At 37.4% G+C, this 20,867-nt stretch overlaps 1 protein-coding gene across 1 annotated transcript; it reads left to right on the forward strand.

Moving 5' to 3' along the window:
• The first annotated feature begins 9,299 nt into the window (after nt 1–9,299).
• Nucleotides 9,300–10,262, forward strand: LOC100765012 (olfactory receptor 13C8). The gene has a single exon (XM_027403589.1). The coding sequence runs from the start codon at nt 9,300–9,302 to the stop codon at nt 10,260–10,262; it is 963 nt and encodes a 320-aa protein (XP_027259390.1).
• Nucleotides 10,263–20,867: the final 10,605 nt, after the last annotated feature.

The following is a 20,867-nucleotide window of genomic DNA, read 5'->3' on the forward strand; positions in this document are numbered from 1 at the left end:
GGCTTTCACTGAGGACATATCGATCCATTTGTCCACACTACCACCCACCCACCCACCCAGCCAGCCACCCAGCCATCTATCTATCTGTCACAAACATGCCATTCTCATCTCAGAGACAATGATTAAGGAGGCAATGAGATGGTCAGGGAACCCAAAATATGTGGAGATTCTTTAAACTCTGAAATGACCCAAGTGGATAGGGACTCAGCAGGCCATTATCCTGAAGTTCTCTGAGAATCAATAGGATCCACGGTAAATATAATAGCTATGGCTTCAGTCAGCCAGCCTACAGTACTCTCCAGCAACATTGAGAATTGAAGATAAGACCCATGGAATATGGAGCATAAGTGCATATGATATATTAGAAGCATTCAAAGTAAGCACTAGGAGATTATATATATATATATATATATATATATATATATATATATATATTCAGAATGTTTATTAAATTATTTAATTGAAACTTTATTAACTGTCACAAATGCAGAAGCTAAATGCATTTATCATTGTTCCACATACAAGCATTCTAGGTCAATAAACTATTACTAGTCACAGTGAATATTTATACATCTTGGATTTAAACTGTTCTGTGCTTCATTTTCTTTCAATCCTCATACTTTTAGCCTTGTAGATTTTTAGAAAGGGCATCAATTCCTGCCTCCTGTGTGGCTCTTAATCTTATGACTCTTCATTCGTGCCCCAGGACACTGTGTATTATTGAGTTTCTGCAAGGAAACTGAACCAATAGGGTGTGAACCTGTGTGTGTGTGTGTGTGTGTGTGTGTGTGTGTGTGTGTGTGTGTGTGTGTGTGTACCCAGCAGAGAAATTTGTTATTGAAGTTAAGTGTGATTTGAATGAATATGGAATCAATAGCCTAGGTTGTTTGTGTTCCACCTGACATACACCAAACATGTAAAAGAATCTGTAAGTAAACTTTTATTGTGGTAAGTCACACAGGTTCAGTGGCTGTTTGTTACTGTAACCTAAGGATCCTAACCATATTAACACACACACACACACACACACACACACACACACACACACACACACACACACAGCAATGCCCACAGGAAGATGAAAACACATATGCACACACACATTAGTACACATACATATACACACACACATGCATACACATATACATATACAGATTTCAAGATTAGAAGCAGAAGCAAAGCTGGAAAAACTGTAATAATTCAATAACAATGAAAATAACTTTGGACTCCAGGTAAATTCCTTTTTTCCAGACTTTGCCCTCAAATTAATAATACAGCTTAGGATCATTTAAGCGTATGTACTTCACACACTGTGCTACTGTGTTCTCAGCCTGTCTAGTTTAACCTGACTTTAAGTGAACAATGTAACCAACCTTAGTATATACTTTGGATGCTCCATGCAATCAACATTTACAGTTTAAGCTGAGAGCATAGATTTAATGTTAAATTATATGCTTTCCATGTCTCAGACCCAAAACACTGCATGTGTGTGTTGTGGTAAACTTTTTCTGAAAACAAAGAATAGATTGGAAGCAACCTTTAACAACAAATATCCTGTCATGGTGGATACAACATGCAGATATAGGCATATAAAATGTTTCCACTTTTGTGGTGATATATTATTTATGATTTAATAAAGCTTGCCTTAGGATTCAGGATATAAAGCCAGCCACACAAGTTGGCTATAGAAGTTTGGTGGTGGTGGCACACACTTTTAATCCCAGCACTCAAGATTAAGAGGTAGATGGATCTCTCTTAGTTCAAGGACACAGGGACTACATGAAATTGATTCAGTCCTAAAAGAAACAGCTAACACAAAGGTCATCTCAGCATCTGGGATCACATGCCTTTAATCCCAGCACTAGGGAGGTGAGGACAGGAGTTATAGGGCTGGGTAGAGAAATGAATAATAGGCAGGAGAGGACAAGAACTGAGAGCTTTTGCCTCTGATGATTAGTGGAGACAGGATTGCCATTTCAGCTGGGTAAAGGTAAGATGTACTGGCTTGGCTGCTTTGTTTCTTTGATCTTGAGTTTGAAACTTGAACCCCAATATCTGTCTATGGTTCCTTTAGTTTTTGATGCTATAACATTTGTTTGCTATACTGTGTAAGTTAGAGACATTAGAATAATTTCTTCTGTTGTAAAACTCCACTAAGGATTTTTATAAATAGTCATTCCTTCCATGCTATTTTTGTTGTACTCTTCAAAAATTACAGAACAAATACAGTCACCATAGACATGCACGGATTCAGAACAGGTACAGATACAACTCATAGGATTCAAGGCATGGACACATAACAACACACAGATTGCATCAAGACAACTAACTACAAAATTATAGACAGATAGTACAAGGAAAGAGGTGGAGAATTCAAATTTGGGCTTACTCTAGTTTAAACTAATCTAAGAAGATATCATTTTGTTGTCTTCAATATCATAAAAATAATGCCTTTAATATCATAAAAGTCCAATTATCAAATGTAATTGGAAGAATCAAAAATATTAAATCACGTTGAAGGGCACATTTGTACAACTCACATTCTGTTAATTTGGAAGAGCCATTAGTATTTTGGTATGAGCAATTACCACAAGAAGCTTTCAGTGTTTTGCCTTTCAGGAAGCAATGGATGGCCATTTGAACATTGCTTTTAGTGTCTTTTGTTATAGAAGAATGTGAAGCTATTTTGGGAACTCAATATGCATATTAGGGACTACATTTGAGGAATATTCTAGTGAGATGGAAGAGCACACAGGGTACCCTCTTAAATGTAAAGTATATAAATTGCAATCAACTGGAGATATCTATAGCACTCATGAAAAATCTTGCTGTATATTTGGTGTGTATTAATCTATCTGAGGACATTCTTCACCCATAGATGTATATGATCCTATTTATAACAATTATGGAGGGATGCCCATTAAGGGAGCTGAGTGTCTACTCTTGATAACTGATAGTCAACCTATATTAGCTAGTTACACTTTGAAAAGGCAAAATAAAAAAGTCTGCTCAATGAGAATTAACTATATCTCATGTTCAAACAAACTGGATAATACATAATAATATGGCATACAATGTTCAACTCTTTGATATTAGACTAGGGACTGGCAATGTGGTCTGAAAGATAAGAGTAGATGATGAAAATGAATACATATATGAGATAAAAAGTTACAGAACAGTTTATTGCCCTGAAGAGGACAGTGAAAGTAAGGTAAGGTTCTGCTCATAATAAAATCCCATTCTGATTTTAGAAAAGGATAGAGATTGACAGAGGCTCTCATCATTAGCTCTTTGGAAGCTGGTGACAAATCTGGGAAAAGAGGTAACAGAGAGTATGAGTAGGTACACAAGCGATGAAAGATTATGTACTACACTATTTTGCTCAGAAATTGAAAATGTCATGCAACAATTATTCTTGTCCATAGAATGAAAAATTGGAGACTAATAGCATTTAAGTGCCATGCACTGATTTTCTATGGTTGCCTCGACAATGGCACACAGAAGAGTTTTTTCTTTTGAAAGAAGGAGGAATCACCACTGGCCAGAAGATTATGATGGCTCAAAACATTGATTCCAGGTAGAAAAGAATATCTCATGACTCAGGAAGATGCTTGTTGTGTGTTGGCATTTCTGACAATCAAAACAAATACCACAGTGATTATTAAAGGCTAATAGCAAAATGTTATATTAATTTTACTGTTTATGGTCTAGTTAATTAATTCAAGTAAAATTAAATTAGTTATGAGTCACAATATACAATACACATATATTAATTGAAACACAGAAACAGAGGTAAATTGAAACTTGAAATCCACTGTTGTCTGTATTTGTTGATAACAATGGTGGGGATGTTAACAAGTTGATGAAGTAGTTCTCAAAATCCATCCTGTTTTCAAATTTAACACACATGAAGAGAGGGGCAGATTGGTATAATCTATTATTAAGAGATTTTTATGAAAATATGACAGTTGGTAGTACTTATTTAGACATCATTTCCTATTCTTTTTCTTCCCCCTTTGTATGGAGGATTACATTGATGAGTTCTGGAGGATCAGTTGAAAACATGACCTTGTGAAATTCCTTCTAAATATAAGTACCCATCATTCCTTCAGAAAGTGTCATTCCTGCTTTTCATATTTTTAAAGTGCGGTTGTGGAGTTTTGTCACTGTGGTAGATGTGGCAGGCTTTGATCTGTGTATGTATGACTCTCAGTGAGAGATGATGCCCTCATGCTCATGACTATATGGGGAGAACTGCACAAGCATCAGCAAGACAGTCCAACTTCAGCATCTCAGAGTCTACATCTACAGTACAGAAAATATTCTCTAACTCACCAGACTGTTCTGAGAACACTGGTAAATACTTGAATGGATTATGAAAATGAGTATAGTTATACTATTAATCTTTGGAGATTTTCATTTAGAAAATTGAGAACAAGACAGGAGATTTTCTGCTCATGGTCTGTATGTCATAAAATATTCCAAAATTGTCCTGTTATGAATGATAGCATCTCTATATTTGGATACCTATCACAAGAATATACTAATTACAAGAGATAATTGAGTCTGACAACATTCTCCCTGGAGTTTTGTAAAGTTTTTCGGCTCTCTGTGTTTATGTTTCTAACTATGTTAGAAATATTTGATCCCTCCCTAGCTCACACAAATAATGATTTAAATTGTCTTCACGTGCTATTGGCCAGCCTTTGGAAGACATTTCAGGAGCTTAAAATATGAACAAACATTTGGAGCATAACAAAGACCCAAAAGAAACTCTGGCCCGTTTTTATATTTGTTTTCTAAGATCAGCCAGAATCTTTGCACAGGAGAGTGAGAGTATTCTACCTAGGATCCTCTGTTGGTTTTTACCTGAGGAATAAAATACAGGTAAGTTGAAACCTGAAGTAAATAATGGGAGCACATCCCATGTTATCTTGTTCTCACCTTTGTCCCCTCACTGCATTCTGACAGTACAGAGAATGAAGAAAGTTGCTTTTAGAACAGGATGCAGAATGCCTGTTAAGGAGCAGACCCGACTCTAGCCAGGAAAGGAAATTACTGTTCAGGCTCAGGATTGAATCTTAATCTGTCTTTTTGTCTGAAAATACACAGTTTGAAGTTCTGGATAAGATATCAGCTTATATGCTTCAGGAGGAGACATCTATTTTTTCTCTCATGGAGGGCTTTCTTAATTTGATGTGGTAGAGATTTATATATCACAGCAGTGGACATCGTCCACAGACAAGCTCTTCTATAATAATCAACTTCATTTAAAGATGAGAGTAGACGAAGAAGGTCTTTGTTTATTATACCCTCAAGTTTAACTTTATTCTGGTATTATTTTTGTGACTTTGAAAGCATTCACTTTGCTGTTTTCCTATCTTTCCAGCAAACAGGGATCCTGGGCTCCCTTGTCTAGAACCTAGAAACATCCTGAAATAGGTGTTATTACTTTGTTCAGTAGTCAATTATCTTGAGAACTATTAGTACATCCACAAACTGCTGAACAATTTTTTGCATTCCAAATTTGTCAAATTGTAATACAAAAATATGATTATATCTCTGACCACAATACCTGAAAAACTGTTTTAAGTAGTTGAGATATATTATTTGTATAGTTAACAGTGAGTATTAATTTCAAATTATGGCAAAATATGATTCCTATATCTGAATGTGAATGGATTCATATTACATATAGTCCTCTATGCATCTGAATAAACATAAACTACCTCTTCTAAGAACAATTTCCGGCTTTCCCTCTGCTGGAATGACTATAATTAAAGCCTCTTTATTCATGTTTAGTATATGGAAGGAACATTACTTTGGGTCTGAGACTCTTAACTGCAACTAATTATGACCCAAGGAAGAATCAAATGTGTTTTAAATTCCTACACTCTACCATAAATTTAGCATAAGTGATCACATCACAACTTAGCCCAGGCTAACGAGCCTCTGTTAGTGCCATATGTGAGCACAAAAAGATGGTAGAAACTCTGGCATCCAGAATCAGCCAGGGTCTTTTATACATGTACATACAGACTTGATTACTTATGATGTCCTGTAGACACTCATGCCCTATATTAAAACCATAGGCATGTCTCTACCCACTGAGAAGTGCCCTGATGGACTTGCTACTCCTCATGATATAATGGGGACAAGAGCTGGGCAAGAAGACATGCATAACCTTCCTTTTAAAAGAAAAAAGGGAATAGAATATCCCTGGATAACATGAGAATTAGGTTCCTATGATGCCCATGGCACCAGACCATGAACTTAACCCATACGTTTTTTCTGTTTTTTCTTTCCCGACCCCTTGAGAAGTGACTTTCACATTCACGAATGAAGGAGACCAGAAGCCCCAGGGAGAATGAGATGGTTTTTTAATGATAGCACTATTTAGTTTATTAACTCAGTATCAGCCAGGACTGATCTGGGAAGAACCAACAAATCTTTTCCCAATCGTCAAGCTGAAATGAGGTAGATACATTTGGTCCACAATTAGAGAATTTAGCTGAGAACTCATAGATAAAGGACAATTTTCTTTTGGTCTAGGAAAATAAAATTTTGTATCATCAAGTTGATCTAAAGTGAACCATGTCTTTATTATCTAAAGGAGATGAATATTGAGTCTTAAGTTCTATCATCAAAGAAAGAAGAGGTGATGCCCCAAAGAGTGAGTGCTCACAGATGAGAGTTGATGACAAGAGGAGAGCTCTTTAGAATGCCTCCTGATTAATCTATTCCTAATGCTTTCATACTTAATGTCCCCTGGTCAAACTTCAATGGCTCCCAATTACCTTCAGAACAAATCATAATTCCTTAACATTATATTTAATTCACCTCACCAGTTTACAAGTCAGCATTCTTTTCCTTACCCCCTCTGAGTATTGTGCTTCTGCTATGCATTGTCTCTTCTGGGGATGGCTTAAGGACACAATGGCATCAATCAATTACCCAAGACTGTGCTTCTTAGCTCATGGGAACTATGTGATGAAATCCTGTGATAGTCCTTTCTCCCCCCACACTCCACACACTCAGATGGGTTCTTTAAAGAAAGAAGAGACCAGCCTCCCTCAAAAAGTTATTTCAAGATGGCTCACAGAGTCTGCTCTAAAGCAGGTTGCTACACTGCACCACAGGGAACAGAAAAGTCAGTGGGGAGCAAGCCTTGATCCTTCTACTGGTGTGTTCCTTGTAATTTCTATGAGCAAGGCAGCCTACCACCAGGAGGGGGTATGAAGTCAAAATAAGAGTTTCTTCTAGGGCAGCTGACTGAGTGAAACCTAGTGACTATGAGACTCTAAGTCAGCCATGACCATCTAGCTCAGAGTAGATCACAGACCACTGGGTAAACACTGCCTCCTAATGACCCTGGATACAGCTCTTCATTTGGGTCATTACTGACCAATTTTACAATCCATGACTTTTTCTTTAGCTAGTTTATGAATTTTAAAAACATCTATCCTGGAAACTTTTGATTTTTCTCTTCCAATCCATTATTTATTGTTTTTATGGTGTAGTTGCTGTTTTCACCATTTTTACATTTACAATTGTCTCTTCCAATAAAACTGTATTTTTATCAGTTCTCCTGTAAAAATATGTCCTTATGTCTGTCTTCTATGCTTTTTTGCATGTGTTCATATTTGTCTGTTCTTTTTTGACTTGGAAATTTGTTTATTGTCGTCTGTTTTTTATTATCTACTCTATGTAACATTTTCCACATTCTTTTAAAAGCCACCTATCATTACTTATATTCTCTGATTCCATTAATAAATATGAATGTGGTCAAACTCACAATTTCTTTAGATTTATCTCTAAAACAACCTGGATCCTGGGGAAATACTACTTTAATCCCTCTCTTTTATTATGCTATATAAATCCTAAATCACTTTTGACAGACTTTCAGTAATCGTTTATGTTGTTGTAGATGCTAGGTACATTTGCTTCCAATTTCTGAAAACTTTTGCAGGTGCAGATCCATGGCCAGAGCTGTTACAAGATCATGACCATCTAAGCTGTTGCTAGCCTCTTTTAGCTATAGGCAATGTCAAGATCAATTCCATCAAACCAGCTTTCCAGAAGAACTCAGCTAAGTTGGGCTCCCAGAGCTTAATACTAGATCCTAATCTTCTTCTGCTGTTGTTTCCTTTAAGTGCGTGAACACACAGACACACACAAACAGACACACAGACACACAGACACACACACACACACACACACACACACACACACACACACACACACACACACACACACACACACACACACAGAGTCCACTGTGCCTTTGTAGATGTCAGAGTATCAATTTCGGGAGTTTGTCCTCTACCTTTACCCTGTGGGTTCTGGCTATGAAACACAGGTTGTCTGGCTTGGTGGAGGCACCTCTGTGCCATCTCCCTGTCCTGCTATCTAATTTTAATGCAGGAAAAGGTTTTCAAGTAAACTAATGGACCCTCCCACTAGAATTTCACCTGACCCACCTTGGATATGTTTATATGACTGTTTAAATGATCTTGATGAACACTTTTCAGATTCTGCACCCCGGCATTTCTATAAGATAATGATTCTGAGTAAGTCTGCAAAGCTACCTTCAGGTTTCTATCCTGGGTGACAGACAAACCAACAAAACCAAAATATAAAACAGTCATAATGAAAAGATACAAAAGGTGACACTGAAACCCCCTACTTTATTTGGTTAATATCCATTAATAACTCTAATAAACCGAGACAAAACATTGTATTATAGATAATTAATCCTCAATATTTGTGCACCAAATCCAGGTTATTAGACACTTATTTCCAGCCAATTAAATCACAACTTGTAGAGAAGACAGTACCACTGTTTGGCTTCTAAAGATTTGCTCTATTAATGGAGAAAACTCAGGTAGGCATTCCTTATTCAGGGCCTAGGTTTGTGGTGAGAAATTTTAGTACTCAGCAGATTGTTTTTACACATACTGTATACACACATATGACACTTATAATCAAAGATGTCTATTAACTCGAGAGTGAGGTGGTATGAAAAAAGGTCAAGGACACAGAGCTTCGAAGGGTTAGAGGAAGTAAAGGGATAAGGGAGTGATATAATTCTATTAATTAAAATTATTTTAAAATGAAAAATTCTTAATTAAAAATAAATAGTATTGAAAAATTGTCTTTCTCCTTTAAACTATAACATCTAAAAAACAGCCAGCAGCAACAAATATTATTATAATTTTATTAAGTGTCTCATATAAACTTTCATTAATATGTTTCTTTCTATTATTCCCAGAATTCTGCTGGAGGACGGCCATATCCATATGGAAACAGCCAATGCTTCCATGTTGACAGAATTTGTCTTGGTGGGGCTTTCTGACCACCCAAAGCTCCAGAAAGTTTTATTTGTGCTAGTTTTATGCACGTATCTGATGGTCCTGCTTGGAAATGGCATCCTTATCTCAGTAGTCATCTATGATGTGCACCTGCACACCCCCATGTATTTCTTCCTCTGTAATCTTTCCTTCCTAGATATCTTTTATACAAGCTCTTCTGTCCCACTAATTCTTGGTAGCTTTCTGAAAGGAAGGAAGAGAGTTTCCTTTCCTGAGTGCATGGTGCAAATGTTCTTCTCCTTTGCCATGGGTGCCACAGAATGTGTTCTTCTAGGCATTATGGCACTTGACCGCTTTTTGGCCATCTGTTACCCCCTGAGATACCCTGCCATCATGAGCAGGGGTACCTATGTACCCATGGCAGCTGGATGCTGGATTGCTGGGTTTGTTGACTCATTGGTGCAGACATCTCTTGCAGTGCAATTACCATTCTGTACTAATAATATCATTCATCACTTTGAGTGTGAAATTCTGGCCATTCTGAAACTGGCTTGTGCAGATATTTCAATCAATGTGATTAGCATGGCAGGGTCAAATTTGCTTTTTCTAGCTGTGCCATTGTTAGTCATTGCTGTCTCTTACATTTTCATTGTTGGCACTATTCTGAGGATCCCTTCCACTGAAGGAAAACAGAAGGCCTTCTCCACTTGCTCTGCACATCTGACAGTGGTGATTATATTCTATGGAACTATCTTCTTCATGTATGGAAAGCCCAAGTCTAAAGGTACTGCTGGGTCAGGACATCAGAGCTTGACTGAGGCACTCATCTCCTTCTTCTATGGGATGATGACCCCTATGGTCAATCCTCTCATCTACAGTCTGAGGAACAAGGATGTGAAGGCTGCTGTTCAGAACATGCTGGGAAGAAAAATGTCTGATAAACATAAGTGATTATACTATGTGACTCACTATTTCAAGTTGTTACAGACACAAAATTCATAAAGTTCAAAATTCCACATTTAAATTCAAAACCATTAAAGTATGGTTTTGGTTGTTTTTGCTCCAGTTATGTTTTTCACATAAATGCAGAAATGATACATAATGACATTTGTAAAGCAGACTATTAGAGAAATGAAAGAACCCTGACAATATTTTAGTGATCACGCAGCAAGGAAACATAAACTATTTTATATATAATTATATTTTATTTTAGAGGTACTCATATTTACATATCCATCTCCCCATTCCCTTGCTCTCCCATCCTCCCCGTCCCCAGCAACCCTCCCATCACACCCCACATCTCCTCCCCAGGGATTGTGAGGCCCTCCACAGGAGCCCAATAAAGTCTGTCATATCATTTGGGGTAGGGCCTAGGCCCTCCGTGCTGTATCTGGGCTGCAATAGTATTCCTCCATAGGCAATGGGCTCCCAAAGTCCATTTGTGCTCTAGGGATAAATACTGGCTCCACTGTTAGAGGTCCTATAGATTGTCTTGGCCTCCTAGATGGCACCCACATTCAGAGAGCTTTGTTCGCTCCAATGCTGGTATCCAGGTTTACGACTAGGTTCTCCGTGCTCTCACTAGGTCAGGTCAACTATTTCTGTGGGTTTCTCCAGCATGCTCTTGGCTCTTTTGTTTGTCCCTCCTCCTTCTCCGCAACTGGATTCCAGGAGTATGGTTCAGTGCTTAGCTGTGGGTGACTGTTTCTGCTTCGATCAGCTACTAGATGAAGGCTCTGGGAATGGTAACCAAGGTAGTCATCAATCTCATTATAGGGGAAGGGCATCAAAGGCAGCCTCTCCAACACTGCCTGAAACGTAAAATCTTTTTTTTAAACTTTTTTTTTTTTAATTTGAATTAGAAACAAGATTGTTTTACATGTCAATCCCCATTCCCACTCCCTCCCTTCCTCCCCTACTCCCCCAACTAATACCCTACCTATCACATATTCTTTCTGCTCATCAGGGAGGGTGAGGCCTTCCATAGGGTGGGGTCATCAGAGTCTGTCATATCCTTTGGGATAGGGTCTAGGCCCACCCCCGTGTGTCTTGGCTAAGGGAGTATTATTCTATGTGGAATGGGCTCCCAAAGTCCCCACCTATGCTAGGGATGAGTACTGAACTACTAACTCTTAAACATTTAGAAAATAATGGACAAATATTTTGAGAAAAACATTTATTTAAAGTCCTTAGAAACAGTTTATAGCCTTTGTATGTGCACTGTTGATGAGTAGGTGAACTGACTATTAAATAGTAAAAGGTGCAAAACATTCACTTCATTTGCTCACTTCTTTATTATTTGTATTCAACACCATGTAAATTTCTCAATGATAGAATATTATCTGTTCTTTAGCCTACAAAACCCAAGTTATAATGGTCTGGAACATGATAATGCTAAATATTTTTAAATTATGTATGAACCGAATTCTTAATTATTCGGTCAGAGTCTACATGTCTCCCATCAAACATGTCACAGAAACAGTAAGTAAACTTTTGTTGTGGTAAACCATAGAGGTTTAGAGACTGATACTGTGCCTTAACCATTCTAAATACTCTCTCTCTCTCTCTCTCTCTCTCTCTCTCTCTCTCTCTCTCTCTCTCTCTCTCTCTCTCTCTCTCTCTCTGCAGGGAGAAGTTACAATATGTAACCAAGCTAGAAGATCTACAGGATGCAATAATAATGAGATTATTCCAATGGGAAATGCCAGCATCATGCAGCCAATGGGTCTTGAGCCTGATGCTAATTTAGAGATCTTAGCCCAGAGCTTTTGCATTGTGCTTGAACACTTTAATGGAACAAACTGGGTTTTCAGACTCACACTTTGGTTTGACAGTTGTACTTGGCATAACTGAACCTCAAACACATACTATTAACATTCTGGAAGCATAGACTTGAATATTGCAATTTCCAGGGAAATTCATAAGTTCCAAGTCCTAAACATGTTCTTAGAGTGATTTCACAAAAGACAAGCTCACTCAACTCCTTTTAGATGGAGCCTATTTTCTAGTTCAACATAAACATATGCACTACCACCAGCTAATGAGAAATAAGACTTCAGATCCATGTCCCTTGTTACAACTGCACATAAATACAAAGGCTTTTTGGAAAAAATAATCTTTATTTTTCATTCAAGGTTCAGATAAAAATAAAATATATAAAAACATACTGAATGAACCACTGTATTGAGACTCCATGTATACTATAACCATTAACAAGGTAAGTAGGCCAAGCCTATTTTGAAAGTAATGTACTTTTAAAAAAATGTATGTTATTTAGCATACAACTTTTAATAAGGTACTTTGCCTTATTGGCCTGGATGTTTTAAGGAGATATGTCTATGTATAAGAAAAAATGTTGAAATTAAAAGTCAGAAAATGCATGTTATGCAAATCATTGAAACACTGAAATTTCTATATTAATAAGTAACAAATGGATTTATGACCAAATAAAAAGTATTTTTAATAAAGTGATAGTTGCATTGTTATAGAAAGTGAGTTTAACCAAAGAGATTTACATATAATTCTAAGTGGTAGGTCTCCTAACAAAAGTCTTTCAAGAGGTAAAATTGAAGCTGTATAATGTATAAGGTCTTACATCCTTCTCAAATATTAAGACAATGAATAAACATTTGTAATGATGTAAAATATTTGAGCAAAAATAAATCTCACTTTGAAGGAACATACATTGTTCTAAAGCATATGTATGATGTTTTTAAAAATCTATGTTATGTCAAACTGTGTCCATGACCAGCAATTTCTAAGAAATTATATTAACCAGTCTACACTCTTGTTCCTATATGAACTTTAAAGATAATAAATTAAAGAATTATTATTCTCCTCAGTAGATAACTGTGGAGTAATAGTATTATTTAAATGTTTAATAATTCTAATCATGCCATTCAGAATGCATATCTGTTATGAACATCTAATATGAGCATAGGAATAAGCTCTCACTAAATACTGCCCTTTTATAGGTAAAAGAAAAAGTAAAACAATTAAAATTGCATGAAAAAGCCTGTGATTTTAGCTATTTTGTAGCTAAAATTTATGTTTACTTTAAGTGTTTATTCTGAATGATTGGTAATTATGCCATAGTATTTGTAAAATATTTTTACCAGAATGTCTGCTAAAATGAACTCTAATTCAGTAGTATTGAGTAATACATAATAAGCTATGTTAGATATACACATAGCCTTTTAGAAATATTCACATTTAAATTCTTACCAGAAAGTTGATTTCAGAGTATAGAGGAGAGAAGGAAGGAAACAAAAGGAATATGAGAAGAAAAAAAAATCAGAGAATGTAAATTTAGAAGCAATATGCCAGATGTTATGGTATATTCCTATGATGCTATTTCTGATTAACTTTTCACAATAATATTGAGAGCTATATGACCTCATTGTTAATTTACAGACAAGGACTCTAAGAAACACAAAGGATGTAACATACTACGATGCTTCAGCTGGGTTTCTGTTCTATAAGGCTGACAGGTAGGAAAGTTGGGAAATCTAAAGTCCAGTTATTTATTTGAGTCAGGAAAATAACCCAAGGTCTGTGAAATCACAGAAAATCTGAGGAGTGGGAGGGAGAGTGAGGGGCAGAAATGGAGGAGGGTGAAGAGGGAAATGAAGGAGATTGACTTGACTTCTTTTTTTCTGTTTGTTAAGTTGCCTTTCTGATATTTTTTTATTATTTCAAATTAGAAACAAGCTTGCTTCACATGTCAATCCCTTCTCCCTCTCTCTGCCCTCCCCCCAACCCCCACCAGCTCCCTATCTTATCTCCCCTCTGCTCCCCAGGAAGGGTAAGGCCCTCCATGGGGGTTTTCCAAAATCTGTCCCTATCATCCTGGGCCAGGCCTAGGCCCTCCCCCATGTGTCCAGGCCAAGAGAGCATCCCTCCATGTGGGATAGGTTCTCAAAGTCCCTTCTTACACCAGGGAAAAAAATACTGATCCACTACCAGGGCCCCCATATTGTGCTGAGGCCTCCTCATTGACATCTACCTTCAGGGGTCTGGATCAGTCCTGTGCTGGCCTCCCAGATATCAGTCAAGGGTCCATGTGCGTCAGCTGTTTCTGTGGATTTCACCAGCCTGCTCCCAACCCCCTTATTCTCCATTCCTCACTCTCTGCACTTGGGTTCCAGAGTTCAGTTCAGTGTATAGCTGTGGGTTTCTGCTTCTGTTTCCATCAGCCACTGGCTCTCAGCAGGGTTCAGTGCATAGGAGGGGGAAGGAAGAGTCAGAGGTTGATTTTTAAATGGATCCTAGAGATAATCTGTCAGACTCCTCTTAAGTTGACTCAGGGATGTCTATGTCATAAGACCTTTCTTATCAATGTTATTTCACAAAGTAAAACTGGATAGCTCAAAAAGGAGCTTCATTGACCTAAATCCCCATGTTATTTGGTCAGAGACTGCAAGTTACTAGTCACACACCACCCACGTGACAGGATGACACATGGAGCTGCAATGGCAGCTGACTGATTGATAGCACCTCTTCCTAGGCAAGGACTGTCAAAATTGAAAAACTGAGTTGCGTGTAAGCCAGCAAGAACATGAGCATGGATGCGTTTGCCTCTGTTTGTTCCTGACTCTGATGTGATGTTACCAACTGTTTGAAGTTCCTGCTCTGATGTCCCTGCTATGAGGGGCTGTAGCACTGCCCTGTGAGTTAAAAAGAAACCATTTATTACATTGCTGCTTTTTGTGACAGGAATGAAACTAAGACAGTCCTTCAAATAAAATAATTCATACCTTACATCTTTGATCTTGATTCCTGATGACTAGTTATTGGAAGTTAGGAGATGTCTTAGCTACATTTTACTATGGGTTTTCTTCAAACTAATGAACAAGAAGGTAAATTTACAGGTTGATGACAAATTCTGGGCTGGTTTTGAAAGAAGTCAAAAAGCAGAAGTTTCATCTGCTCATGAGTCTGTTTCAGCATCCTCCTCCTGGGAATGTCATACACATGCTTGAACTTCCTAAGAAACAGACAGTAAGCATTGTGACCAAGGGCTTTGCCAAACCATAAAACCACTGAATAAGCCTAGAGAAGAGGGTTTCAGTGTGGTACCCTTAAGGAAGAAGAGAAGTTTGAAGAGTTTTTTTACTTAGTTATAGATGCAGAAACGCTTTATGTTAAGTCTGAATGTGCAGTTTTAGACTTTGTGAACAAGATGCTCGCCTCTATTCCTGCCTTGCTTACATCCATCTTAAAAGCCCATGCAAATTATTTTTCTTTCTGAACCTTAAATGTTCTCATTATTTTGAGTATTAAACATACTACTTTAACAATCCATGTTATGCAGTCCTTCTCTCATGTCAGACCATGATGTATTCCACTAACAGCAAGAGATTAAGGGAGCTCCTTTGTTAAAGGGAAAAGTGCATTTCCAGGATGAAGGCAACCAAGTAGCACATAACTACTGATTCTGAGGACTGTGTTTGATGTTTCAGATAATATGATTCTTCATGCAAATATTACACATCATGATTTTTTAGTGTGTGAAAATTCATTGCTGCCATTTCTACCCTCCTCACACTCTTCAGGAAAAGAAGTACTGTTGTTAACAGGAGAGGCAAGGAGGCTTGCTAACGGTTGGAAAAGAGACATGGGTGTGCAGAGTTAGAGAGCACAAGACCAAGGCACTCCAAAAGCCTAAAATTGAACATTTTAATGCTAGGAAAGAAAATTTTAGATACTGATATCAAACATAACAGAAATATTCTCATAGAAATGGGTGGGTCTGAGTCAATACATCCAAGATTGGCTCCATTGGGTCAGGTTAGAAAATCATCCGTGGTGAGTCCATGGTTGTCATAGGATCAGTAGGACTCTAAACTGTATTACAGAGAGTCCTCATCATCAGTGACTAATGCAGTACTCTTCACAATAGCTATGCTATAAAACAAGACTAGATGCCAAAATTACATGTATTACCCCAGGTCACATAGGTGGAAACAGTTTAGTTAGGACTCAAATACCATTAGATAAACTCCCAAATTCGTATACCCATTGCCCCACAATGTCACTTCATTTTTGCTCATTGATAAAATGCCTGTTAAGATTCCCCAGTTTTCTGCTCTATTAGACCTTGGCCATGTAAAACAAAGGGATTTCAGAAAGGCATAGGAAGTTTCCATATCTTTTCTGCTTGTTATCTCAGAGCCTGGTAATCCCCTCCCACAGGAGTACAGAACACAGTCAGTATTTATACCTGAGCACAGAACCACATCTCAGAGGATGTCATTATAAGTTTACTGACCTACTTCTGCCTGATTCAAAGGTACAAATACGTTGCATAGGGTTGGGATCCCATGTGCCTGTTAACAGTCTAAAGTCAAGTTGTTAAAGTGAGTGGGTAACTTTAACATTCCTCTTCCCTCCACAAGTTTCCTGGGGGGAGTCATGTGATTGAGTTCCTAGGAGACTGATTCTCTCCACAGTTAAAACTGTACAAGAAAGAGTTATGTGAGTTTATCATGTGAGAAAATCTCAAAGTGTATTCAGTACTCTATGACAATCATGCCATGCTCTATGTAGGTTCATTTATTAGATATTCTGAATCCTGAAAATAAAACAAAACAAACAATAGTGTAAAAGTGATGTATTCCAATAAAAACAGGGTCACAGTTATTGACTGGAGAAAAAATGAACATATAATATTGGATTTAGTCACATGGGATTAAAGACTTGTCCATCACTTTCTATCTAGTCTGTTACAATCAAACAGCAATTATATAGCTATGAAAATATTTGAATGAGGACACATTAAATCATAAAAGGAGTTCATTTTCATCTGTGGGAGTTAATTAAAGTCCATACAATTATTATATTTTTTAAAATGATGGAGTTGCTTGGAATAAAATGAGCCAGCCTCTTGGAATGATCAATTCTTGTTTCTTTTAATATATGCATGAATCAAAGAAAATTAAGGGTAGCATATCAAGGAGACCCCAACAGTAACCTAACATAGGATCTGACTTTGTCACTCTCATGCTGCTGTGAAGAATCACTATGGCCAAAGCAACTACAACACAGTGAAATGCTTGGTTTGGAGCTTGCTTACAGTTTCAGAGTTAGTCCATAATTATCATGGGGGCAAGTAGATAAACATTGCACTAGAGGAGTAGCTGAGAGCTTTACATCCTAATCTGTAGGCAGTGGAGAGAGAGGGGGGTTGAGGGAGAAAAACATAGAGAGAGCACAGAGAGAGACAGACAGAGGCAGAGAGAGACAGAGAGAGAGACAGATACAGACACTGAGAGAGACAAGAGAAAGAGAGACTCCTGGTGTTGGCTTTTGAAACCCAAAGCTCACCCCAAATGGCACACTTCCTTAAAGAAGGAAATAATCTGTATTCCCATAATTTATCAAGGAATCATTCTGCATTTTAGCAGCAGCGATTAATTTTGAAACATTTTCTATTCATTTTTTTGTTTCTTATTTAAGCAGAAGGATTAACATATCTGTTTTGTGTTGTGATCATATGTGCAATCAAATTTAAGCAAAAAAAACATTCAAACATTGTATCCTGTACAATAAAGGGATATTGATGATCCTAGAGATACTGTCAACAATCAATGGTATGTCTGTGGTGATATATTGTTTATGATTTAATAAAGCTTTCATGGAAATCAGAATGCAGAGATAGCCAAACTAGCTAGCCACAGAGGCTAGGTAGTGATGGTACACACTTTAATTGGTCCAAGATCACCCTGGGCTACAAGAGAGTAAATCAGTCAGAGCTCATGCCTTTCATCTCAGCACTAGAGAGGTATAAAAGGAGGAAGCAAAAGGTCTCATGTGAGATTTACTTTCCAGGCACAGGGAAAACAGGATCACTCTTTCAGTCTGATGTAGAGGTAAGAGCTACTGGCTGTTTTGCTTCTCTCTCTCTCTCTCTCTTTCTCTCTCTCTCTCTCTCTCTCTCTGGTTTTTCGAGACAGGTTTTCTCTGTTTAGCTTTGGATCCTATCCTGGCACTTGCTCTGGAGACCAGGCTGGCTTCAAAATCACAGAGATCCACCTGCCTCTGCCTCTCGTGTGCTGGGATTAAAGGCGTGCACCACTAAAGCCCGGCTTGTTTTGCTTCTCTTATCTTCAGTTTGAACCCCAATATCTGTTTCTGGTTTTTTATTATTTGTGCTACATAAGTCTGTTTAAAAACATTTATGTAGGTTGATGATGAGATACTTACAGTGTTCATTTTATGACTCAAATAGCTTAATAGAATCTGTTAAGCCACAAGCCAAGAAACTGGAATGCTCACTTATGGACTTGCAACTCCAAAGGCATTTTCTTTTAAAGAGATGCATACTGTAATCTCAATAGAGCTACAGGAACTGTTAGCACATGTATAGAGGGCTTCCTGCCCAAGTTTATGTCAAATTACTCAAATACTTCTCTTCATTAATTCTGAAATTGTTAATATCAGGTGGAAATTTCTATATTTCTCCTTCCCATGACCAATATGGACTCTGAGATTCGGAAATGTCTCATGACTTCTACACAGCTGTAGATGTGGGAACTTGACCAACCTGACTCAACCAACTTTGAATCACTTTGCCTCTCTCCCTGTCAAATGAGAGATGCTTTGCTCCTGTACAGTCAGGCCAAATCAGTAGCCAGAAGAGAGCACACAGTAGGAGTCCTCTAAAACCTCTCATTACTAACATTTTTTCTCCAGCAATACAGGGAACAGAACTGAAGCTAGAGCAAGCAAGGCTCAGAAATAGCTTGTAAATTCTTGAAAGCTATCATGAGAACAGAGTGTGTATCTATATTTTTATTCTCCTTGAGAATTATGAAGGTTATATTCACACAGCTGTAAATAAAACAGAAAGCAAAGAGCAGCTTGGTGGTTGTGATTATCCTAATATAGCTCATCTCACCTCATACAATTCTATGAGCTTCAGTGGGTTGGGTAGAGCAGAAGATGGTAACCATTAGTCATTCTGAAGGTATGTGTCTGTCATCTTATGGGAGTCAAATTGACTCAATGTAAGATAATATCTGCCTCTGATACTCATCACTTATAATTTGAATACTTTTATAGAATACTTCTTTATCTTTGTGCTTTTGTAGTTCATAACAGAAGTGGATGAGAGTATACTTTAACGAAATAAAATTGAAGGATTCTTTTTATACAGTTAAGTTACAATAATTATAGCATTATTAAAATGAGAAAGCAGGAAAAGGCACATTATTTAAACAGACCATATATTAGATAAAAGTGAAATAGAGATGAAAAATAAATCAGTCTGCTATAAATGATGTCTTCACTGGGAGTTTTATAGTAGACAAAATATGATTGTGATACAATATTGAGAATAAAAGAATGAATATTCTTCTTTATTTTTGTGGTATTGGAAAATCTATCAATTGTCTCTGGTAAAGATTGATTCCTTTCTCTTAATGTCTATAGCTCTTAATCTAAGGGAGGGAATGTGGGAGTTCACCCATTCATGTTGGCATGCTAAATGGTGCTTTCATTGTGAAGGTCTTATTTGGGTGACTATATTGTCAAGATTTCATGGGTACAGCTTCCCTGTCATCAGTAGAAGAAATTATCTCACCACAGATATCCTGGTACTCTGACTCTTACAATATTTTGCCCCCTCTTCCAAATGTTCCCTGAATCTGAAGTGTAGGGAAAGTATTGTAGATGTATCATTTGGAATTGGGCACCCCATAGTCAATTGTTCTCTGAATTCTGGTCAGTTGTAACTTTCTCTGATGTTCTCTGTCTCCTGCAGAATGAAGGTTCATTGAATATGGGTGAAAGCTACACTTATCTGTGAACATAAAGATAGATATTTAGAATGCAGTTGGGAATTACAATGATTTCAAGAATTGTCAGTAGTAGATTTTCCTCTAAGATACATGACTTCACCAGCCATAGGCATTTTACTAGGTGATAATACCAGGCATGTATTCCCTTGTATTGAGCAGGATTTAAGAAAATTAGAGGCCTGTTGGTTACTCCCAAGACATAGAGTGCCACTATTGTAAACTTGCTCTATCTTACCATGTTGGTTATTGTTGTGGTTCATAAACTTTACAGCTTGCTTTTTTCCTTCATAGCTGATATGCATTGTTTGGTAATAAGACAGCTTGTCCTCAGCAAGGCAGCTTCCACATCAGTTCTGTCTTGATTCCTCCAAGCTCTGTGTCCAAAGTGTGTGGTGTCTTCTGCAATTATGTCTCACCTTCAAGTTCTGGAAGGCAACCAAGGGTGATGACAATGGCCTGCATTGATAAAAGAGTATGTTTTATAGAAATAGAAAAAAGCTCTGGTTCTAGAAAATTAAAAATACTCAAGAAATTTAGAAACAAATGAAAATGTCCAAAATATGAGAATTGTAGGCTAAAGTTTAGGAATCTCTTTAATTAAATATATTTTATGTACATAAAATAACTTCCGAGAATAATGACACACAACAAAATGATACCATCTATAGCACCAGTTCTAATTCATCTTAGTAATAAAAAGCTGGAGTCAGATATTGGGGGTGAAAGCTGAAAGATCAGAGAAGCACCACAGCCAGCC

This window comes from Cricetulus griseus, chromosome 2 (assembly GCF_003668045.3).
Source record: "Cricetulus griseus strain 17A/GY chromosome 2, alternate assembly CriGri-PICRH-1.0, whole genome shotgun sequence".
NCBI lineage: Eukaryota > Metazoa > Chordata > Mammalia > Rodentia > Cricetidae > Cricetulus > Cricetulus griseus.

Bases quoted from the DNA above. Each gene is read 5' to 3' on its own strand.
- LOC100765012 (XM_027403589.1), top strand. From the start codon at position 9,300: ATGGAAACAGCCAATGCTTCCATGTTGACAGAATTTGTCTTGGTGGGG.